We start from the raw sequence: 21,320 nt of genomic DNA on the forward strand, positions 1-21,320 counted from the left end.
AATCACCACTGTGAACGCCAGCTGTAATTTCATGATAAGTATTGCAGTTTAGGAAATTGGACAAAAATTCAAGCTTCTGGGAAAGAGACTATAGCTAAAAGAGACATTTAATAAAAACATAAAAAGCATCTATTGACACTGACAGCATATAGCTACTTAAGAATTCATAGCTGAAGCATAGGCTATACATCAACTTCTATAACAATGCTGGTAGAAAATGTACAACTCTTTACATATGGGTGTGACAGCCGTTTTTACGCTAATATCTCTCCTTGATAATCACTTTTCAAGTAAAGTGCCTCACCAGATTATGAACACAAACATTTTTTATTTTTCCATGACATTTAATTTAGTGGAACCACCTGTTTTGTTGTCGTTTGTCTCCTTGCTTCTTGATTTACTGTTGAATGATTCTGTGTATGGAGAGCAGGCCAAACAATATTCTTGCTTTTCACATCAGAGTATGCTTTTTGGCACTGGTCAACCACTGCCCCAAGTTATTATTATTCTAAATTTGGTCATCTTCAGAAAACAAGCATTCAAAGACTAAATACCAAAATACCAAAATATAAATCCTTCAACAATCAACCAGCAAACAGAAAAAGAATTCCTCTGTTTCATATAACAGAGCAATTTCTCAAGAAGAGACCAAATCAAATAAAAAAGTGTCTAATCTAACAAGAACTAAATAGGCCTAAATACATGTAGCCTATAGTGAATTAGTGTGAGAGGTAAGAGGTTTGTTACTGTATGACTGACGGAGACACCAAAGCTATAGGCCTACTTGTGTGATGTGTTGCAGACATTTGTATCTATGATCTGTCCTCTAGTGGTTGTGTTTTGCAAGTGAATTTTTTTTCATCAATGAATATATAGGTTTATACATATTTATTTATTCAAGTCACAAAATTAAGCCTACATGCATTAATGTGTTTCCAGCCTATTTTGGGGGAGAAAAAACATTAATATGGTTTGGGTTTATTTGAACCTCATTTCAGTAAATTCTGGCAATACTGAATACTGCAAGTGACTGTGTCCAGGTCATATTGTGTTTAAAATCCCTTAAATACATCAATTGTAATAATAATAAGATTACGTAGGACTTAAACAACTCTAAAGGTAAAAGCTATATTAAACATTTGCTATGACATGTGTTTCCTGTAATATTATGAGTCACTGTCGTTACGGGATATGTTGCGTTCTGTCCTACTGGATGGTAAATAAAGAGGAAACACTGTGTTCATGGCTCGGAGCGAGGCCCAATTCACCGATTGCTTCATTGAGACGCATTGAAATCTCAGGTCTTGTTTTGCACACTAAAACCTCAAATAATTTAATTCTTTAATTTTAATATTTTGACGTAAAAAAATGAAAGCATTAAACATTAAAATTCACCCCATCGCTCGATATAAGACGATTTAAAAATATATTTATCTTGTAATCACAAACAGTTGTGATTGGTCCACCAAGATCAGCGCAAATAAAAGTATTAGTTACCACGTGACCACGTTGTCAGGGATCTATTTCAGCAGCAGTATGGACAATAATCTACACCTCCATAATGACACTCAGAAATTGTGCATTGACATATAATTTAAAATAAGCGTTTAAATTAGTCAAATTAAAATAATTATTATTTTGATCATTCATGACGTCTCTTAGCCCCGCCCCCTTCAAAACTTCTGATCCGTGCTAATGGCCATTCTACGTATTTATTCTGGTCTGCCGACTCTGCCCTGATAAAGTAAAAGTGCTGCCCACTTGGGCGGATCTCAAGTTTATCTTTTATCATGTATTTCGCCAGAAATGTTCCATTTCCATAACGCGCTGTAACCATGCAGCGTTTTACCTTCACAGCTCATGTACTTTGCCGTCTTTGTCTTTGGGGTATGTACGCAATATTCTTTTAATTAAGTATATAGACATCTGTTTTACTTCTTAATTCATGTAATAAAGCATATTTGCGGTGAAAGATTTAACCGGTCGCTTTAGTCTGTTTTAACAATTTATTCATGTAAAGGCAATGTACATTCATGCGAATGGGATACTTATAGTAATAGTGTCAGTCTATAAATATTGTATAGTGATGGAGGAACTTTTCTGTCCTTTAAGGTGACTTTAAAGAGTTTATTATCTATTCTTGTTGTTAGCAAATCCATTAATATTTTAGAATTTTTATTAGAAACTCTCAACTTATTATTTTTTTAACGTCATTTATCAAGGATGTTGTTAATTCTTGGATAGCATGGCATTTGTGAAACATTTTGATTCTTCATCAGGATGTGTTGCAGAGAGCATCCATACTTTACCTCATGTGGAGCAGTTTGATGTGGTGAGACCTAAAAGACTGAGCCTCAGTAAGGTACATCCGTTTACCACCGGGATCTTACAGTTACAGCAGCAAGAAATGTCTAAAAAAACAACCTGTTTAGTTCTTAGATTTTTGGAAAAGCAACAGTGGAGTTGTGCTGTTTATGTGTGGATTAACATATCAATCCTATGCAGGTACAGTCTGATAAAAGTCCACAAAGCCATGAAATGTATCCTGATAGACTTACATACAAATTATTCTTTGGAGGGGAAAATCACATGATTCATTTGGAAAAGAACAGGTGAGTGTTGCATTTGGGTGTATTATATTTCACTTGAAGTTTCTCTCGAAGATGTCTGCACATTTAATTTTGATGTTAAATAGTATGAAATACACCATTGTACTCCAAAGTCAGCCTAAATAAATGTTTACTGTGGTTTAGGCACCTCATTGGACATAATTATACTGAAATATACTATCAAGATGATGGATTGATTGTGAGCAACAATCCAAATTTAAAGGTAACTTACTGTAATTTAACAATTCCTATGTTCAGAACAGAATACTTTTCATACTATTTCTGCAGTATATGCTGTAGTATTTTCTAGATCCATACTGTAAACTACTACCTTTACTAACATCTGCACTTAACTCCATTTCCCACGTGCTAAAAGATTTGGAAATAATTATATATAGGATTTTAAACATACAGTATATGAATTTCTAAGATGATGATCAGAAATCGCTTGAAGAACTAAACATGCAAGGTCATGTTACAGCATTGTAGCAAACTGTTGTTCACATACTATTTAAAATAGTATTGCATAGTGCGTAGTTCCTGCTAGTATTCCATTCAAAACATGTATTAAAGTCACATAGGATTGGTTGAAGTGCCCTGATATAAGCTTTAGATATACATATAAATATAACTTTTGTATCTTTTGTATCAGGAAAATTGCTATTATCATGGCCATATTCAGGATTTGGAAGATTCCTCAGTCAGTGTGACAATCTGTTCTGGAATCAGGTATCATGCACAACGGCATGCTCCTATTACATCATGTTCATTACAAGACGCTTTTTATACATTTCCTAATGGATATGCAGTAGTATTAGATGCCATGTTTGTATGCTCTTCTTGAACAGCAGCATTCTGTCCTCTGTCCATAGAGGTTTTGTTAGGGTGAAAAAGCAAGTATACCTGATTGAACCCCTGACCAACCACACTGATGGAGATCATGCGCTCTATAAGCACCAACATCTGAGGTGGAAGAGAAGCTCTTGTGGTGAACCAAACACCGCCATTTATGACCATGAACCACCAGTGGCTGTCCCCTTAAAGTCCAGCAGACAGGTAATAACATCTTCTAGCACACTTTTAGCTAATGTTCTGCGTATAAAGAAATTATATATAGATTCTAAAACATTGATATATCCTCTTAGAAAGTGAAGCGTTTTCACACTCCAAGATTTGTGGAATTGTTTCTTGTGGTCGATAACACTGAGGTAAGAATTTTACCTTTCATTTTTTAGTTTTTAAGTATATACAGAGACTATTTGGTATATATCAACAGTTATGAGTTTTACAATGACTGATGGTGGTGCAAATATCCAGGCAATAAAATCTTGCTGATATTTAAAAAATGCTGAAATGAAGTAAACACCTTTTTTTACAATTTACTAAAAAAAAGGCTTTTTTTTACAAGGCTGAAAAATGTGTAGGCTAATGCCATTAATTAAAAAATGGTCAAATATTGTCTGTTTGATTGGCCTAGATAATATATTAGTGAATCACTAATATTTATGCCTTATAGATTTTGACAATTGTTTATACTGAGGCCAGTATACAAAAGCTGAAAGTAAATTTTCCAAAAAAGGCAAACAAATGATTGCTATTTTTTTACTCTTATAGTACAAAACCTATGGTTCTAACATGGACATGATCAGAGCCAGGATGCTGGAGGTTGCAAATCACGTTGACAAGGTATATATTCATATATTTTATTCTAATATAGATTCAAACCTACAAATATTTACTTTTTTGATTTACAATATTTGAAAATCAGCCAAAAGTGTTTTTTCAACTTTCTGTATTGTGTAATGCTGTTGTTACAAAATCACTCCAAAGAGAGTTATTCTCTATATCAGTAAGCACTGATTCTGAGTTCCCTGAAACGCCTCGATTGTAATCTTGAGTTTATTTCCGGAAACGTACACGTCACAATATTCCTCATTTAAATAATTCCCTCCCAAAGGCATACGCAAAAAAAGGGCCTGGTTGAGTTTCGTTAGTAGTGTGTTGAAACTCGCTGTTAAGGTAAGAGGCGTGACATTTCCCAAACACGCTCAAAGAGCTTGACCAATCACAACACACAGGTTCAGCCGTCCAATCAGAGCACATTGCGCTTTTCGGAATGAGGGGCTTTACAGATACAGGAACTAAACAGAGCGTTACTGACACCCTGGGAAGAGAGGAGCTGCAACAATATGAAAAATAATGTGTTTTTTGAATATTTTGAAAATGGGCATAATTGGTCCCCTTTTATAAATGTCATAAAGAAATATAATAAACACTTTATTCTTTTCTCAGTTGTATCGACCCCTTAATATCCGGGTTATGCTAGTGGGTCTTGAGGTTTGGACAACACAGGACCAGTTTGTAGTCAGTGTGAGTTCTGATGACACTCTTAGTCGGTTTATTAAGTGGAGAAAGAGCAATCTGCTTAAAAGGGTCAGGCATGACAACGCTCAGTTTGTGACGTGAGTATATGATCTAATTATTAACCATTTACTCAGCTGGATGACTAAGACCTTCACTACACTATAGCATAGCAGAACCTATAGCGTACTTTAATATAATGCTTACAGTAAGGTTTCATTTGTTATCATTAGTTGATGACATTACATATCATGAATTAGCAATAAACAATACTTCTAAATCATTTATTAATCATATTTAATGTTAATTACAACATTTACAAATTTACATTATCTAACATTTGTATCAATTAATACAATGTGAACTAACCTGAACAAACAATGAACAATTGTATTATTAACTAATATTATTAACGAAGATTTATAAATTCTGTAAAAAATATATTGCTTAGTTCATGTTAGCTAATGTTAAGAAACAAAACCATAATGTAAAGGGCTACTGTTTTATTTGTTGGTTTTCTTTTCTTCCAGTGGAATTGATTTTTTGGGTGACACAGTTGGTCTGGCAAACAAATTTGCAATGTGTGCGGAAAGCTCAGCGGGAGTCAATCAGGTATTCATGATCTGAGTTAGTAATGATTTTCTGGTAGTGAATTAATTCCTATAATTGAACAAAAAAGATAATTTCTTTAAAGACACATTATAATTACATATTATTTCTTAAACGGCTATATGCGGTTATTTTTCAGGATCATAATCTAAACTCACTGGGCTTGGCATCTACAATTGCGCATGAGATGGGTCATAACATGGGCATGTCCCACGATGTAGATCACTGCATGTGTGGTTCATCAATGTTCTGTATCATGACAGAGCGTGTGGGGTAAGCAGAATGTGTGTAAGATATTTTCAATGTACTGTTTATTTTTGCTTTAGTTAGAAGTCAGATAACTGTTTGTCAAGTAACTGCCTGCCATCTGTCTACCTACCACACACTCACTACCTAAGCAACTACTGATCAATGCCTAAGACCAAGAATGCCCTGGCAATCACTCATAACATCTTAGCAACCACATAAAAGCAAACTAGCGACAACCTACAATGCCCAAGCAACCACTCGGCAAACCCTTGTGAAAAAGAAGTGCTCTTTATAACACTTTTGAAAAAACGACTTATGGAAGTAATATAATATACTTAGAATATACTTAAGTGTGAATTAAATGTAATATTTTCTGACACTTGATTGAAGGTTATTTACAGTTAAATTAAAATCTATTATAGTTTAAATATAAAATGCAATTAGTTGAACATAGGAGTGTTTTTTTTACCCACATTTAAGTAGAACTTAAGTACATCTTTATATATAATTTCATAATTTCTTTTGTCTTTGAAATATGTTTTAAGTGTTCCGCTGACAAGCAATTATGGTAAACCGAAATATACTTTAATGTAATTTCTTTTGAAACTAGTATGTCATGTATTTAAATATATTTGTAATTCCACATTTGTAATGATAAAGTTTAGTACAGTTAAAGCACCATATTAACTTTAAATGTAACAGCAAACAACAAATTAGTTAAATTTATAATCAAGTATTTTATACTGTATGTGCTTTAGTATGTTAGTCAACGTGTAAAAAATAAGTGTACTTTTTTGGGGGGGGGGAGCTGCTGTAATAAGTGAATTTCTCCGGTGTGGGATTAATAAAGTCTACACATCCTATCCTATCCTTAAAGCATGACAAAAGATTATTATTTAAAACACAATGATTTAAAATGTACTATAAAGTAAAATGTTTAATTTGACAATTACGAAGTGCGCCTTTTAAAAGTGTACTTAGGTGTGTTAAGAAACTTCATGAAAACGTGAAACGTCATGTACTTCCTTTAAATACACTTAAGTGGCCTTTTATTTCATTAATATTATATTATATGCAAGTAAATTTAAAAAAAGCTTTTACACTACAACACCGTACACTACAAGCGCACATTCAGAACAGTTAAGCGTACTTTTTACAAGGGTAGTATACACGTACAAGTACAAGTGCATGAAACTCTTTAAACCTTTAAGTTTCACTCCGCTGAAAACACAATGTAAGGCTTCAATTGGAGATAGATCGTAGTAAAAAACAACAATGTATGTGGACTGCTCTGCCTTGTAGCAGTTTAAAGTGTGCACTGTTTGAAAATGACATATTCTGAAATTGTCTATCTAGCACGCTGTTCCCGGAGATGTTTAGTGACTGTAGTCTAGAACAGCTGAGTGTGTTTCTAGACAACGCCAACCCCAGCTGCCTGCTGGACATCCCCAGCTCATACAAACTCTACAGTGGGCCTGTCTGTGGTAATGCTTTCCTGGACCCTGGAGAGGAGTGTGACTGTGGAACAGTGGAGGTATTGCACACACATCCTGTGTCTGTAATGACTCAGTCAAGCCCGGCTTTGAAATTATCCTTCTTAAATGACATCATTAATGTAGGTTCACGTTTTACCCACATCTGATATCTCATTGATGACTGTGATTTACCGTCTTCTAAGGAATGTGAAAATCCATGCTGTGATCCCAAGACCTGCCGACTGACTGAAGGCTCACATTGTGCTCACGGAGATTGCTGTGAGAATTGCCAGGTAATGTCCATAAGTGACTTTGTGTCTTTAATTTCACTGTAGAGCATTTTGGATAAAATTACTGGGATGAAGTTACCTTGTGTGAGTAGTGGAATAAAATTATTCTGTGCTACTACTAGAAAAATTCTTCAAGCCCTTTTTATAACAAAATGTCACTATGAACTTACACTATAGAATATGTCTTTATTAAAGGAATTATATTCACCTATGAAATTAGTCATGACTTTGATGAGACTCAAACCCACAACCTTTGAACTGCATCATTCTACACTCTAGAACTCTAATGTGCTATCCATTGAGTCTCAGCAGAACAAAAGCCAGGTTCAAAAATGGCCTTCTTTCCTAGGGTAAACCAAGAGAGCAAAGTATTTGGTAGAGAGGCACTGTTGGGATTTAAACCCAGCTTCCATAAATCAGACTTGAGTGCTGCCTTTGACTTGTCGTATAGTGTGTGGGAAGCATAATAGAGTTTGCAAATGTCACGCAAGCTTTTGTTCTAGATGGTTTTTTTGTTGTTTTGGTGTGGGATAAGGGGGCAAAATGCATTTACCAAATTGCCAGAAGTTTAACTCCATAACCTTTGAATGGCCTCATTGAACATTCATAAAGCCCGCCTAAAATCCCCTTCATAGGTACCACTGAACCTAGAATCTCATGTTTACAAGACACACACTCCAACCAACTGAGCAATGGTACCAACTGTTGCAAAAAAAGGGTGACTCAGAAAAGTAAAGATCCAGGAAAGACGTAAAGTGTTGTTGAACAGTCGCTAGAGAGCTTAAAAGAGTTTGTAAATGTCTAACAAATTTACTAGATGTATTTTGGGTGGTATCCACCTTTTTCCTGGTTAGCGAATTTACCCATGATTCATAGCGGGTTTGAACCGGAAGCCGGTTGTCCTTTTCCGGTTCGAAGCTTTATGAAGATTAAGCGCCGCTCGCTCAGAACGCCGCAGTGATGTGCTGGTTAGAAAATATGTGAAATAAGTAGGGCTTCCCCTGCCCGTGCACGACTGAAGTTGGGTTGGAAGTTACTAAATGGGAGAGAATGCTAAACCATAATGGGCGTTTTCGTAATATATTGACAATTCTGCATCACAACGCACCCATAAAGCTTGCCACAAAAAACGGCAAAAGTAATGATTATGCATGAAACATTTGAATTGTTTATTAATAAACTAGTGTTTTCTGTAAGTGTTGACTGCAAAGATAAATTTGATGATGCTGACTCGCCATGTTTGCAGTAGAGAACGCGCCTATAGAGAGAAATGCACACTTCATCCGAATTAACCTATAGGCCTACATAAGCAGAGAGCAGCCCATTTTTGCTTGTTTAAAAGTACATATTTCAAGCTTTCTGTAGATATACTTCTCATGTATGTGAGGCAAGTAACTTATAGCCTACGCTGAGCTTCGTTGATTAACGCGCTCCAGTTCACGTGGCCGCGGCTCCGTGTCCTGTATATATATTTGCTTCTTATTTATTAGTAGGCCTATTCCAGGCAATTTGTTGATAAAACATTGATTAAAATGAAGATACAATTTATACTAAACGAAATTCACTTTAAAGAAAGGCTTTCTACAAAACAAAACTTAATAAGTGGTCAAAATCATGTCTGTCTGAGCCATTCCAAATGTTTTCCGATATATTGGGGCATTATGATCATATCTGACTCATCCCATGCGGTTCCCTTTTCATATAATCAACATAGGTGAAATAAATAAAATAAAAACATTATATTGTGAAACTTAAATATAAAACGTATGTTTAGTTTTTTTTTTAACTTATAGCCTATTTAAGCATCACTGCTCCGCTTTGCTCATGTGCTCTGGTGTGTAGCTTATAGCCTATACATGCATGTGTGCGTGATGTGATGGAGGGGTGCGATTTTCGAATAATAATTGAATAATACCCAGCGATCTTCGATTATTATTTTTGCTTGAAATGCCCATCCCTACTGTTAACGTATTAGGCGTTTGTCAACAAAATGGTGCGGAGAGACATACACCTTTTTCGTTGGATGCTTCAGTTTTAGCGTACCTAACCAAAAACGTCTACTCTTTAGCATTGAATACGAACAGGACATGGGCATTCTCTCCTTTTTGTCTTATGCTCAAAGCACCCAGTTTCTAAAAAGTTTTTTTTTTAATCTTCTTTGAATTGTTAAAACAACCAACAACAGCACGTAGAGCCTGAACTCATTCTCTCACTGCTAATACAGTAACTTATGAACCGGAAGTAGGCAACCGGAGTCGTCGTCATGGCGGCGCGCATTGTTTAGAGCAGAATAAGGTGGATAAGGGTGTTAAAATGCACTTAATTTTTTTTCAAAGTGACTCAAATGGACAACTTTTGAATGGCCTCTTTTTACAATCTAGGTAGCCAATGTGCTATACACAACTAAACATAGCAAACCCACTCCAAACAGAAACAAACCCAGACAATCCAATACATTTCCCCCACCATCAAGAAGGTCCAACGGATGAGGGCGGGAGGGGGCCTAGAAGGTATGGTGCTGGGCAGGCACAGGGGACAAATACAAGAGCCAGGGCGGAGCAAACGACAGGAGGAACCAGGACGGAGATAATGGTGGGAAGAGACAGTGTGGAATCCCCAGCAGAAACCCCAGGACGAAAGCCCAAGCCAGAGTCAAGGGAGGGAGGAGCCACGGTGGAGTCCTGGCAGACGGAAACAGGGCAAAGTTCGTCCGATACGAAGCCGATGGTGATGAAGTCCCAGGTGGAGCCGAAGAGCCCCGGTAACACAGATGGTCCTGGAGACCAAGGCAGAGTCGTGGAGACGAGTGGCTGAGGCGAAGCCAGGGTGCCGGAGGACTGTGGCAGAGCCAGTGCACCTGAGGACTGAGGTGAAGCCAGAAGGAAGGCTGAGCCTGACGGAGCTGAAAGGGTGGAGGGACAAAGCAAAGCTGAAGGCTCAAAAGCCCGTGACACAGGCAGAGCGACGACTGATCAAGGCGGAGTCGTAGGAATGAGGAAACCCGGTGGAGCCGCAGGGACGACGATCCCAAGCGGAGCCGTAGGGGCGTGGAGCCGACTGGTTGACTGGCAGAGGGAGAATCTACAGTCGGGTCAACAGTCCAGGGCTGAGCTGGCGAACAGTCTAAGGCGGATCCACGATGCTTGCATCAGGCAAAGTAGGAGGAGACGAAGGGCTGGAGTAAGAGTGAGGACAGGGCTGAAGGGCTGAAGGACTGGGCAGGGCAGTGCAGGCAGGGGTTTAACAATCTGGACACACACATTTCTCAGGAATGGCATCCTTGGCCAAAGCGGAATGGACAGACTTCTCAGAGACGGCCTTCTTGGCCGATACAATACAGATAGACGTCTCAACGTGGAACAGGCAGACATTTCAGGAATGGCTCTCTTGGCCGACTAGGAACATAATAAAAGAGCTGGATCTAATCACATGCAGTGAACGTTTAATGCAAACAAACTCAAAATACACTTCTCAGGAAAACTAGTTGCAAAAACACGGGAACAGAACAACCAAACTAATATTGACGAGATCACACAAAGAACAGAAGAAACACACAGCCTAAATAGACAGACAAACCAATCAATGAAATCCACAGGTGTAACTGATAATCAAACAACGAATAATCACCAAGTTAACCAACTGAAAAGGAAACAGATCTAAACACATAGCAAACCCACCCTAAAAAGAACCCAGAGTATTGATTCTTCGATCGCTGAATTGAATGCAAAATCAAGCAAACTCAAAGCAATATTAGGTAATAAAAATCCATAAATCAGAGTTCAAGCAAATTAATCAATACGTGTTAAAGTTTCCACTGCATTGCAGTAAATTTGGAATACGGAGCACCGGGACATCTGGTTAAATACAAGTGTTTTAAAAGGAAAGGCGAATTCTGGCCCATTTGAGTGAGGTACAGGGTAATATTTAATATTTTCGATTATCTTTTATTGTAACTATTATTGTATTATTCTAACTTGTGCACTTTCAAAATGAGTGATAGAGACACGGCTGCGCAAGTAATCCAATGCCTCTTTTATATTTATGTGTCAAGCGTGTGGGATGAAATGAAAATTTCTAGAAGTTAATTATCTGTGTTGTGTTAACATTAACTCTAGATAATGTGATAGTAGGCTGTGGTTCAAAATTATTGTTATTTACAATTATTGTTATTTATTTTCTTTTCTCTCTTTCCATGCTAGATGAAAGATGCTGAAAGCTTGTGTCGAGCAGCTGAACATGAGTGTGACGTCCCAGAGTATTGCACAGGGCGCTCAGAGCAGTGCCCAGAGAATGATTTTAAGATGAATGGCATAACTTGCAGCACTGGCCAGGGTTACTGCTACAATGGCCAATGCCCCACTCACCTCCATCACTGCCAAAAACTTTGGGGAACAAGTAAGCATGAGTCCAAAACTTTTACAACATCTATGTCATCTTTTAATAGACATTCCCTAGCGCAGGGTTAGGGAACTAGGGAAATGCTGCTTACAGTTCACAGTAAATGCTGCTTCTCACAAACTCATGTGCATTGTGAGTTTAACATGCATTTGTGCTTTAGGTTCATTTTATTTACTGTCACATTTGCATAATTGCCAACATTTTTGTGGACAGAAATTTTCAGCATTTCATCAATATTCTGCCAAAATAAAAGGTTGATGATTTTGACGTTAAAAGCTCAAGGGTTTGAAATTTTAAAATTGAAGAATTTGAGAAATAAGTATTTGTATTGTAACTTGTAGTGTTTGTTGGTTCTTGTAAAGAGTAAATCCAAGTATGAACAGAAATTTCAAGAAAATGTCACAATTAATTACAAATAAACTGCAAGTAACACATTGAATTAAACATACAATTTTTAAGGACAAAGACTGAAATAGTATTTTCTTGTAAAATGTACTTCATCGATCTTAATTTTATTCACTACTTTGAAGAATACTTTTTTACACTGCAATTATGACATGTGTGATATGATACAAATGTCATGTATGATACGTACTGTATGAAATGTCATATCGCAGCTCAATATATGACAAAATATTTACAATATTAATTTGTGGCCAAGTCGTGCAGCCCTATATATAAGTAATTAAAATAAATAAATTAAAACACTTGCTAAAAAAGGTAGATATTTTGTCTGCATGTCATTTGACCATTCACCGACATCAGAAAACCGTGAACATGCAAATGTGTTGTAAAATTATTTAAGTAATAACATCAAGTAATTTTAATAACCTGCCCTAAAGTAACCTAGGCCTAGTAAGTACATTTTTGTTCAGACGCACAATCAGGGTTCAAATCTGGGTTGTAGGGTTGGGAGCTTACTAAAGTAAGGAGGAGAGATTCCCTGTTATGATTGTAAAGGACTTTTGGTGTACAGTAGTACATATGAAAGTGCTATATAAATGCCTCATTCATTCATTCATTCAAAGTACTGTGCACTGTACCACTGCTTCTAATTACCATAGCAAAATAAATGCTTTTACAGTCTGAATTGAATGTGACAAAAGAAAGATTGACTATAATGAGCTGATTCTTTTACCAAATCTCCAAAAAGGACCAGTTATTCATTCTTCAAAACTACAAGAATTGATATTTGCTTCAATGTTTTTATCTGATTTTTTCACTAGGTTCCACAGTGGCTTCTGATGCATGCTTTTTAAGAAACAGATTGGGAACAAATGATTCTCACTGTGGAAAAACCAAAGATGGCTACAGAGCCTGTACAAAAGAGTATGTGATCTTTTATAATTTTCTATGTAAAATAGCTCACAAAATGACTTTTCCAGCATCAGTATTTGTAGCACCCGGTGTAGATTTTGAAATGATTTACTTTTTTCTTTATATAGAAACATTCGTTGTGGAAAGATATTTTGTGATGGAGGAAACGAATACCCTGTTACCGGTCAGAAAGCTGTCATAGTAACATTAAGGGGAATGTGCAACATAGCTGGGGACCAATCAGAGGAGGACGCCCTCAGCATGGTTCCTACTGGCACAAAATGTGAACATAATAAGGTAAGCTTGTAAAATTTTTATTTGAATTATCACAGCAGGTATTTCTGTCTTGTAGGAACAAATACTGAATGAAATCACTCGGTTATGTTTCAACAGGTTTGCTATGATTATATGTGCCAAGACCTGAATGTGTACGGTAGTAATGAAAACTGCTCACTGAAATGCAGTGGTAGAGGGGTGAGATCAAACCTCCATTTCATTGAAACCAACAGGAAAATGCCATATTTATAATTCATAATATAAAAAGCCATGCTTAGAGTGTTATTGTCTCTTATTTTACAGATATGTAATCATAAAAAACAATGCCACTGTGAGCCTGGTTGGGCACCTCCTTTCTGTGAAGTCAAATATTCTGAATTGCCATCCGGTAATCAAACTCAAACTCACTCTTTTTGTCTGAAAAATTCATAAGTGCGTTTAAATGACCTGCAGTAATGTACCATTTTGACAAATTTGACTCTTGTTTGCAATTTCTTAGGACAAGCAAAGATCATTGGCATCTCAGTAGCAGTTGCAATCGCTCTGCTTCTACTAGTATGTGGAGTAGTGCTTTATCGTAAAAAAAGAAAAAGGATCATCAGCCACAAAACGTGAGTTGTTTAATTTGACTTGCTTTGCTAAATGTATCATGCACATGGTCTTAAATGAACTCAAATAAAAAATGTTCCCCTACCATTCGTATATCTTAGTGGTCATAAAACCGTTCTGCATAGTTTTTCTTTTTTTTTCAATTTATTTTTTGACCCACTGGCCATCCTTGCAGGGTGTTTCCTTGCCTTTGGCCTAAAACGCTGGGTTAGGCTCCAGCATCCCCATGACCGTGATAAGTCAAGTCACATTTATTTATATAGCGCTTTATATACAATACAGAAAAGCAGCTTCAAATGAATAAACAGAACAATAACAGTGTTAATGTTGTAAAATTCATTAATTATGAAACAAATTCAATTTCAGCTGTAAAGCAGCTCTACAGAATAAGATAATAGTGTCATTTTTCAACTCATTTTATCTCAATGCTGTTTTAATTTAGTTCAGTAACTGCGTTAGTATCGCAAAGTTCATCAATTATGAAACAATTTCAATTCAGCTGTAGCAGCTCTAGAGCCCACAATAGTGTCATTATTCAGCTTAAGTCAGTTCAATGATGGTTCAATAACAATGACATTTGATAATAAATGATGATAAATGGTTGGATGGATTTTTTTGGACCCTAAGTCAAGTCAAGTCACCTTTATTTATATAGCGCTTTTTACAATACAGATTGTATCAAAGCAGCTTCACAGTGATAACATGAAAATAATACAACAAAGTTTGTTTCTAAAAGAAAATTGCGTCAACATCCACCTTAAGTAAGGCAGATCAATAATATTATTGAATATTAAATGTCCCCAAGTAAGCAAGCAAAAAGCCAAGGGAACAGTGGCAAGGAACCAAAACTCCATCAGGGACAGAATGGAGAAAAAAACCTTGGGAGAAACCAGACTCAGTCGGAGGGCCAGTTCTCCTCTGGCCAACTAAGGAACAGTGTATGATCTAAGGCAGTGGGTATCATTTAGCTGTTTTTCTCTGAATATTTTAGACATCATCAAATGTGTGATAAGATAAGTATAGACTCGTCATGATTTTGTTCCTCAAAATGTGTTGCGCCAGAGTTCTTTGAAAAACTCTGAAAGTAACCGCTGTCAGATAACATGCAAGTTGGAGTCTTCATCTCATGTGAGGGTACATAATTTTTTCAGAAGTACTATTCATGCCTTGTGTGTGAAACTTCTGTTAATGAAGGTGAAATGACTGAGTGTGTCTTTAAAACATGTTATGTTAGTGTTACATCCAGGTGATTTCCTGGAAGTCCCTTGGAAATTCATTGGTCAGAATGTGTGGCTAGCTGTGAGTTTATGTAATTATAATCTGTCCGTTTATTTTACGTCTGTCTGTTTGTTTACAGAAAAGCTCCATCTTCAGGGCAGTTGAGCCTTCTTGAGAACAATGGTACCAAGAAGGACCACCCTCCAATCAGCCAGCCCATATTCATGGGGACCACCGTAACTCAACCCTGCACCCCTCTAACTGCTAGAGCGGGTCCGGCCCGTCCGGCCCGTCCTGCCCCTCTAGTTAGTACAACCTTCATTATTATGCTGCCTATTCATTATCATCTTAAAGTCAAAAAATCTATTCTCACTGCATGAAAAGTAGAAGTTTTTCCCCCATTTGAGACATTTAATGTGAAATAAATTTAGATTTATTGTTATTTGTTACCATACTAATTGGCTATTTGCATAATGTCTTGCATAAAGTGAGCCACATTGCAGCTTATTCTGGTCAGGAACCACCCATCTAGATGAAAATAGACCTTATGGCCAACATGTAATGCACCCAGTCACAGTTTTTACATGCCATTTAGGGCTGGGTAAATCTAAAATTATTCATACAAGAATAGAGTGCTGAAAAAAACTCTCCCAAAACAAAAATTGTGTAAATTGTGAATGGCTTTGGGATCAGAAATTCTGTCTGTCCAAAAGTCTTAATTAGTACTGATTAAATCTTGAACAAGTTGAATATAAGTTCTGCTCATATCATATCTCATATCTAGTTAATCACTACTTAATCAAACATAACTCAAGTATTGTTCAAAGATTTGAGTCCACAATTTTTACAGCAATGCTTTCCAGTTTTATACAACAGGCATATGGACAGACTAAAGGGTTTCATTTTTGTAGTTTCACATATAATGCCTGTCCGGGACCGGGACAGGAAAGAGTCGAGCAGTCTTTTTGCTCTTCTCTAGAAAGATTAAAATAAATGTGTTCTCATTCTGCTTGCAGCCTCCAGAAAAACCGCAGCAGACTACAGTTAAACAGGTAAGATCAACTGTTGATAGCAGAAATTCATCTTTTCTGGTGACAGTTCTTGTGTAAAATACAATTAATGATGTTTAAAATGTATCCAAAAATAAAAATCCTGTCTCCTGTAAGACTTTCTTTCTTTTGTTGAACATGAAAGGAGATGGAATATTCCCATTTAACGTTTAAAAAAAAAAAACATTTACACAAATTGTATTTTAAGATTAGAAATGCATTTTCTTGCACATTTTGTAAATTATTTTAGCAGTTTACAGCATATATTAGCATTATGTAAAAATTTATTTTAAATATAGGAATCTCCAAAATCATCACATGCACTATAAATGTATCATGAAAGTAGTACAGTGCAGTTACAGTAGATTAGTACTTATTAAACACATTGTTAACATAGCAACATGCTGTTTCCAAACTGTTGTAATCAGGGGTGGAAAATACTTAAGTATTATTGTGGGGAATTTGTCCTTTACTCAAGTAATTTTGAAACTGCAGCAGAATACTTGTACTCTTGTACAATTAATTTTCAGAAGAAAAAAGGATACTACTTTTTACTCCTTTCATTTAGTCTTTCAAAGTAAAGACTGTCCATTCAGCCCTGTCTGTAGCTATGTTTCCATCACCCTGTAATGCGCAGTTTGAAGTATCACGTCAGAATCCCTGATGCGGGGTGGGGGATCCCTTAATACGCTCACTTGAGGTGGCTTTTGACTTGAGTTAACGCGAATAATGGGAGATGACTAATTGTTCGCTGTTGGTGTTTTATTGACTGTTGGTTAATAATACCACCGTCGTCCGCTTGAACAACTTGATGGAAACACACCTAATTTGCATTTGGTTTTATTTTTTCGAAACTTTGAAAAGATTCGCTTCACATTTGGATGGAAACCAATTCCAACCAATTGGATGGAAAGCTAATGTTACACCTGGGGCATGTTCAAGATCACAACGGTGCGCAACGTTTTGCTACGGTTTCCGGGTTGAACGCCATGTTTCCTGGAAACGGCGTGCACCTGTGTGCAACAGGGTTTGAGATGCGTTTTCTCTTGTTTGGTGGGCGTGTCAGAACTGCAGTCCAATCAGCAGCAACATGTATATAAAGCACACGGTATTAAAGAGAACTCGCACAATGGAAGTAATTTACAAATGTGTTCGATATGCAACAACTAAGGATATTAGAAGACATGTTTGTCGTAAGTTTTATTGTAAAAATATAGGATATCAACATATGATGTAGTTGTTTATATTTTTAGCTTCATTGCAAGTGTGTGACATTTGGTATAGAAATAAACAATGCATGTAAAGTGCTTTTCCTAAAAATGAGAAAGAAAATTCAGGGTATTAATAAAACATTATGAACAACAAGGATGTGAGGCTAAATAGATGTGTTTTAGTCTTTATTAGGTAAGATGTGCTTCCATTTCAGTTTCCACAAATCCCTTCACTCGATTGGTTCTCTTGTGTTCTGGGCGGCAAGTGCAGTAACTGTAACATCGGGCATATTTTGTAGTATTAAACATATTTATACCGACTTCATCAGGCTCCGAAAATTCTTCACAAAGAACACAAAAAGCCTTCTCAGCTGCCGTAGTTGCAACTCTTGCGTCATCACAACAGCCCTGTTTTGGGTTTGAGTTTGGTTCTTTTTGCACTGTTCCCAGTTCAGTTTCCTTTGTCTTTGTTCATCAGTTGCCATGGTTTTTGATTTTCCTCATGTGTCACACCTGTGTCTAGTTAATTGTATTGTTTAGTCCCTAGTCTGTCCCTGTGTATTTATAGCCTTGTGTTTTCTTCCGCCTTTGTTAGATCTCGTCAGTTTTATGTGGTTGTTCTGTTCATCGTGTTTTGTTTGTTGAGCTTCTAAGAACTGTTAACCTGAATTTGTGTTCAGTAAAGATACTGCATGCAAATAGACCCAGCTCTTTTATTTTCCAACTTTTTGCAACCCCTTTCCTGCATTCTGACATTGTTCAGACAAATGCATAGTCTTTTCAATTACCACCGAAAATAATTGACTCATCATTCCCCAGTTTGTAAAAGCTTGTATTTTGGGTTTAATGTGACTTAATTGAGCAAAATTTACACGTTATCCACCTTATGTACAATTTCAGTTAGGATATAGGATTTGTAACGTATAATGTTGTTTTTACGCTTTCTAAGCTCAAAAATCCTCTGTGTAATTGTAGGGAATCAAGCCGACTGCACCTCCTGTTCCACCATTTAAACCATCTTTAGCAACAGGATCCTGGAGAACAGATCAAGTTAGTTACTTGCATTTACTCTGAAAGTGATTGTATTGTACGCTCAGTTTAAAACAGTTCATCCTGTAATGTTAATATAAGTTACACTAAAAATAAAGGTTCTTTACTGGCATATGGTTCCATGAAGAACCTTTAACACCCTGAATCTTTCCATTCCACAAAAGGTTCTATGTAGTGGAAAAAGGTTCTTCATACTAAGATTTTATTTAATTTAATTTTTTAGAACTCTTCAATGAAAGGTTCTTTGGGGAACCAAAAATGGTTATTCTATGGTATCACTGTGAAAATTCCCTTTTGGGATCTTTATTTTTAAGAGTGTAAAAGAATTCTTGCATTCACCTAATAGTAAACTGTAGGCGTTTTACATTGCAGGTCACAGGCGATACAGTGAAGGTTGTGTTGAGACCACCCACCATTCCAAGAAGATGACCAGACGTGAAATCATCATGTGACTCATTTAAACAAATTACAGTCCTTGTTCACTTTTATAATGTGGGGGTGGCTGAATCACAAAGTGCTTTTTAAACCACGCTTTAAAAACACACATACACTGTTGTGCTTGGCCTTGAGTAAGAGCTGGTTTTTGTCTGTTAAATTAGTATTTATGATGGTATATTTATGTAATACATTTTAATGTGTGGTTGGAGAAATGATCAATATACCAAAATGCTTTATACAGTAATTAATTTAATTGAACATTTACAGACTGTTACCAAGTGTATGTATTTAATTCTGAATAAAAGTTATTTAACATATCCTGATCTGCCTTAAACTCAAATAAAGTATGAAACCAAAACAAGAAATATGTTCTACTGATTTGGTCACTTGGGAACCTATAAGTTTCAAAACTTAATGAGAAAAAACTTTTAACTAATATGGTGTTCCTTTGTAATTGATTTTGATTTTTAATTGATTTTGTACTTAAAGGGTTTGTTCACCCAAAAATGAAAATTCTGTCAGTATTTACTCACCCTCATGTTGTTCCAACCCCGTAAGACCTTCGTTCATCTTCGGAACACGAATTAAGATATTTTTGATGAAATCTGAGAGCTGGATCACTCCTCCATACTAGTCCATAGGCTTCTTCAGGGATTGAACTTGCCGGCCTCGAAAAGTTATTAAAGGCATCGTTAAAATAGTCCAAGTGACTACAGTGGCTCAATCTAAAGTATATCATGCGACGAGAATACTTTTTGTGCCTAAAAAAAACAAAAATAATGACTTTTTTCAACTATTCATTTCCTTCTCTTTGGGCCTCTACTCAGTTAACGTAGTGTGATTCCGTAGAGCTACGTCACACGTAGGCTCACTATTGGCCGACGCTGGTCATGTGGGTGATGCGTGTGACGTACAACAACAGAAGCTTACGCTATTACACTAGTGAACTGACTCGAGGCCATAGACAGTATAAAAAGTGGACAGAGCCATCTCATTGGAACTCAGTTGAGACAGTTGAAGCCCGTTTTTAGCGATTTTTGAGCACTTCCGTTCCTGACGCGCAGACTCAAACCGACTCAAACTAAGCTTGATGACGTGAGCAAGCTGTCTGACAGACGTTGATCTTCTAGTAGCTGTGCGTGAAAATTGCCAACGTTAATCTTGCAGAGACGGGGAACTTGAGCAAAGAGTTCTTTGGCGTGAGTGAGCAGGAGGAAGTATTCCGTTGCTTTTATGGACTCATTATCTATGGGCTTCTCCCTTGACGGGACGTCCCCCCGATTGCCTGCGAGCTTCTCCTCCTGTCTGTACGGTAATTTCTGTACAGCGCGACAGAGAGTCGAGTGGTTATGACGCAATCGTTAGCCTATTTTTACTAAATCTGTTTCTACGGGGCCATAATGTAACATAGAAGGTAATGGAGCCCTTTATACATTGTCGTGTTTCTTTAGAAATAAATAATGGACAAATGGAGTCTTTAAACGCCTCAGATGTAAAATTATTCGCTGTCAAAGTGACGCCAAAATGAATGGGAGTCAATGGAAATGCTAACGCAAGTGAAGTTCTGCTACAACATGGCGGCACCCGGCCGGCTTCAACTTCCGGTCGATGGATTACCCCCTTGCTCGAGGCCCACAGAGAAGGAAATGAATAGTTGAAATAAAGTCGTTATTTTTTGTTTTTTTTTGCGCACAAAAAGTATTCTCGTCGCTTGATAAACTTAAGATTGAGCCACTGTAGTCACTCAGACTATTTTAACGATGTCTTTAATAACTTTTCAAGGCCGGCAAGTTCAATCCCTGAAGAAGCCTATGGACTAGTATGGAGGAGTGATCCAGCTCTCAGATTTCATCAAAAATATCTTAATTCGTGTTCCGAAGATGAACGAAGGTCTTACGGGGTTGGAACAACATGAGGGTGAGTAATTACTGACAGAATTTTCCTTTTTGGGTGAACTAACCCTTTAATGTCTCGTCTATTTTTTGGCATCTTTTCTTTTTTCTTGGCAAAACTGCAACAAAAAAAGCGTAATAATCATTGTTAAAAGGTTAGAAACACGCACGCACGCACACACACACACACACACACACACACACACACAATGAGCACATAATGCCCTCACAACCTTCTCTACAACTCCTGAACAGCCCAGATAATATTG

At 36.9% G+C, this 21,320-nt stretch overlaps 1 protein-coding gene across 1 annotated transcript; it reads left to right on the forward strand.

Moving 5' to 3' along the window:
• Positions 1-1,777: 1,777 nt before the first annotated feature.
• Positions 1,778-19,476, forward strand: adam8b (ADAM metallopeptidase domain 8b). Its single transcript, XM_056245858.1, has 23 exons — positions 1,778-1,887; positions 2,280-2,362; positions 2,506-2,612; positions 2,754-2,832; positions 3,262-3,338; positions 3,482-3,665; positions 3,755-3,817; positions 4,224-4,295; positions 4,902-5,071; positions 5,501-5,582; positions 5,719-5,852; positions 7,185-7,362; positions 7,507-7,596; positions 11,793-11,988; positions 13,218-13,320; positions 13,437-13,605; positions 13,702-13,782; positions 13,888-13,972; positions 14,084-14,195; positions 15,551-15,716; positions 16,428-16,463; positions 18,647-18,721; positions 19,094-19,476. Exons 1-23 carry the CDS (start codon positions 1,836-1,838, stop codon positions 19,148-19,150), a joined length of 2,451 nt encoding a protein of 816 aa, XP_056101833.1. The 5' UTR covers positions 1,778-1,835; the 3' UTR covers positions 19,151-19,476.
• Positions 19,477-21,320: the final 1,844 nt, after the last annotated feature.

This window comes from Rhinichthys klamathensis, unplaced genomic scaffold (assembly GCF_029890125.1).
Source record: "Rhinichthys klamathensis goyatoka isolate OS25496 unplaced genomic scaffold, OSU_Roscu_1.1 h1tg000035l_1, whole genome shotgun sequence".
Taxonomy (NCBI): domain Eukaryota; kingdom Metazoa; phylum Chordata; class Actinopteri; order Cypriniformes; family Leuciscidae; genus Rhinichthys; species Rhinichthys klamathensis.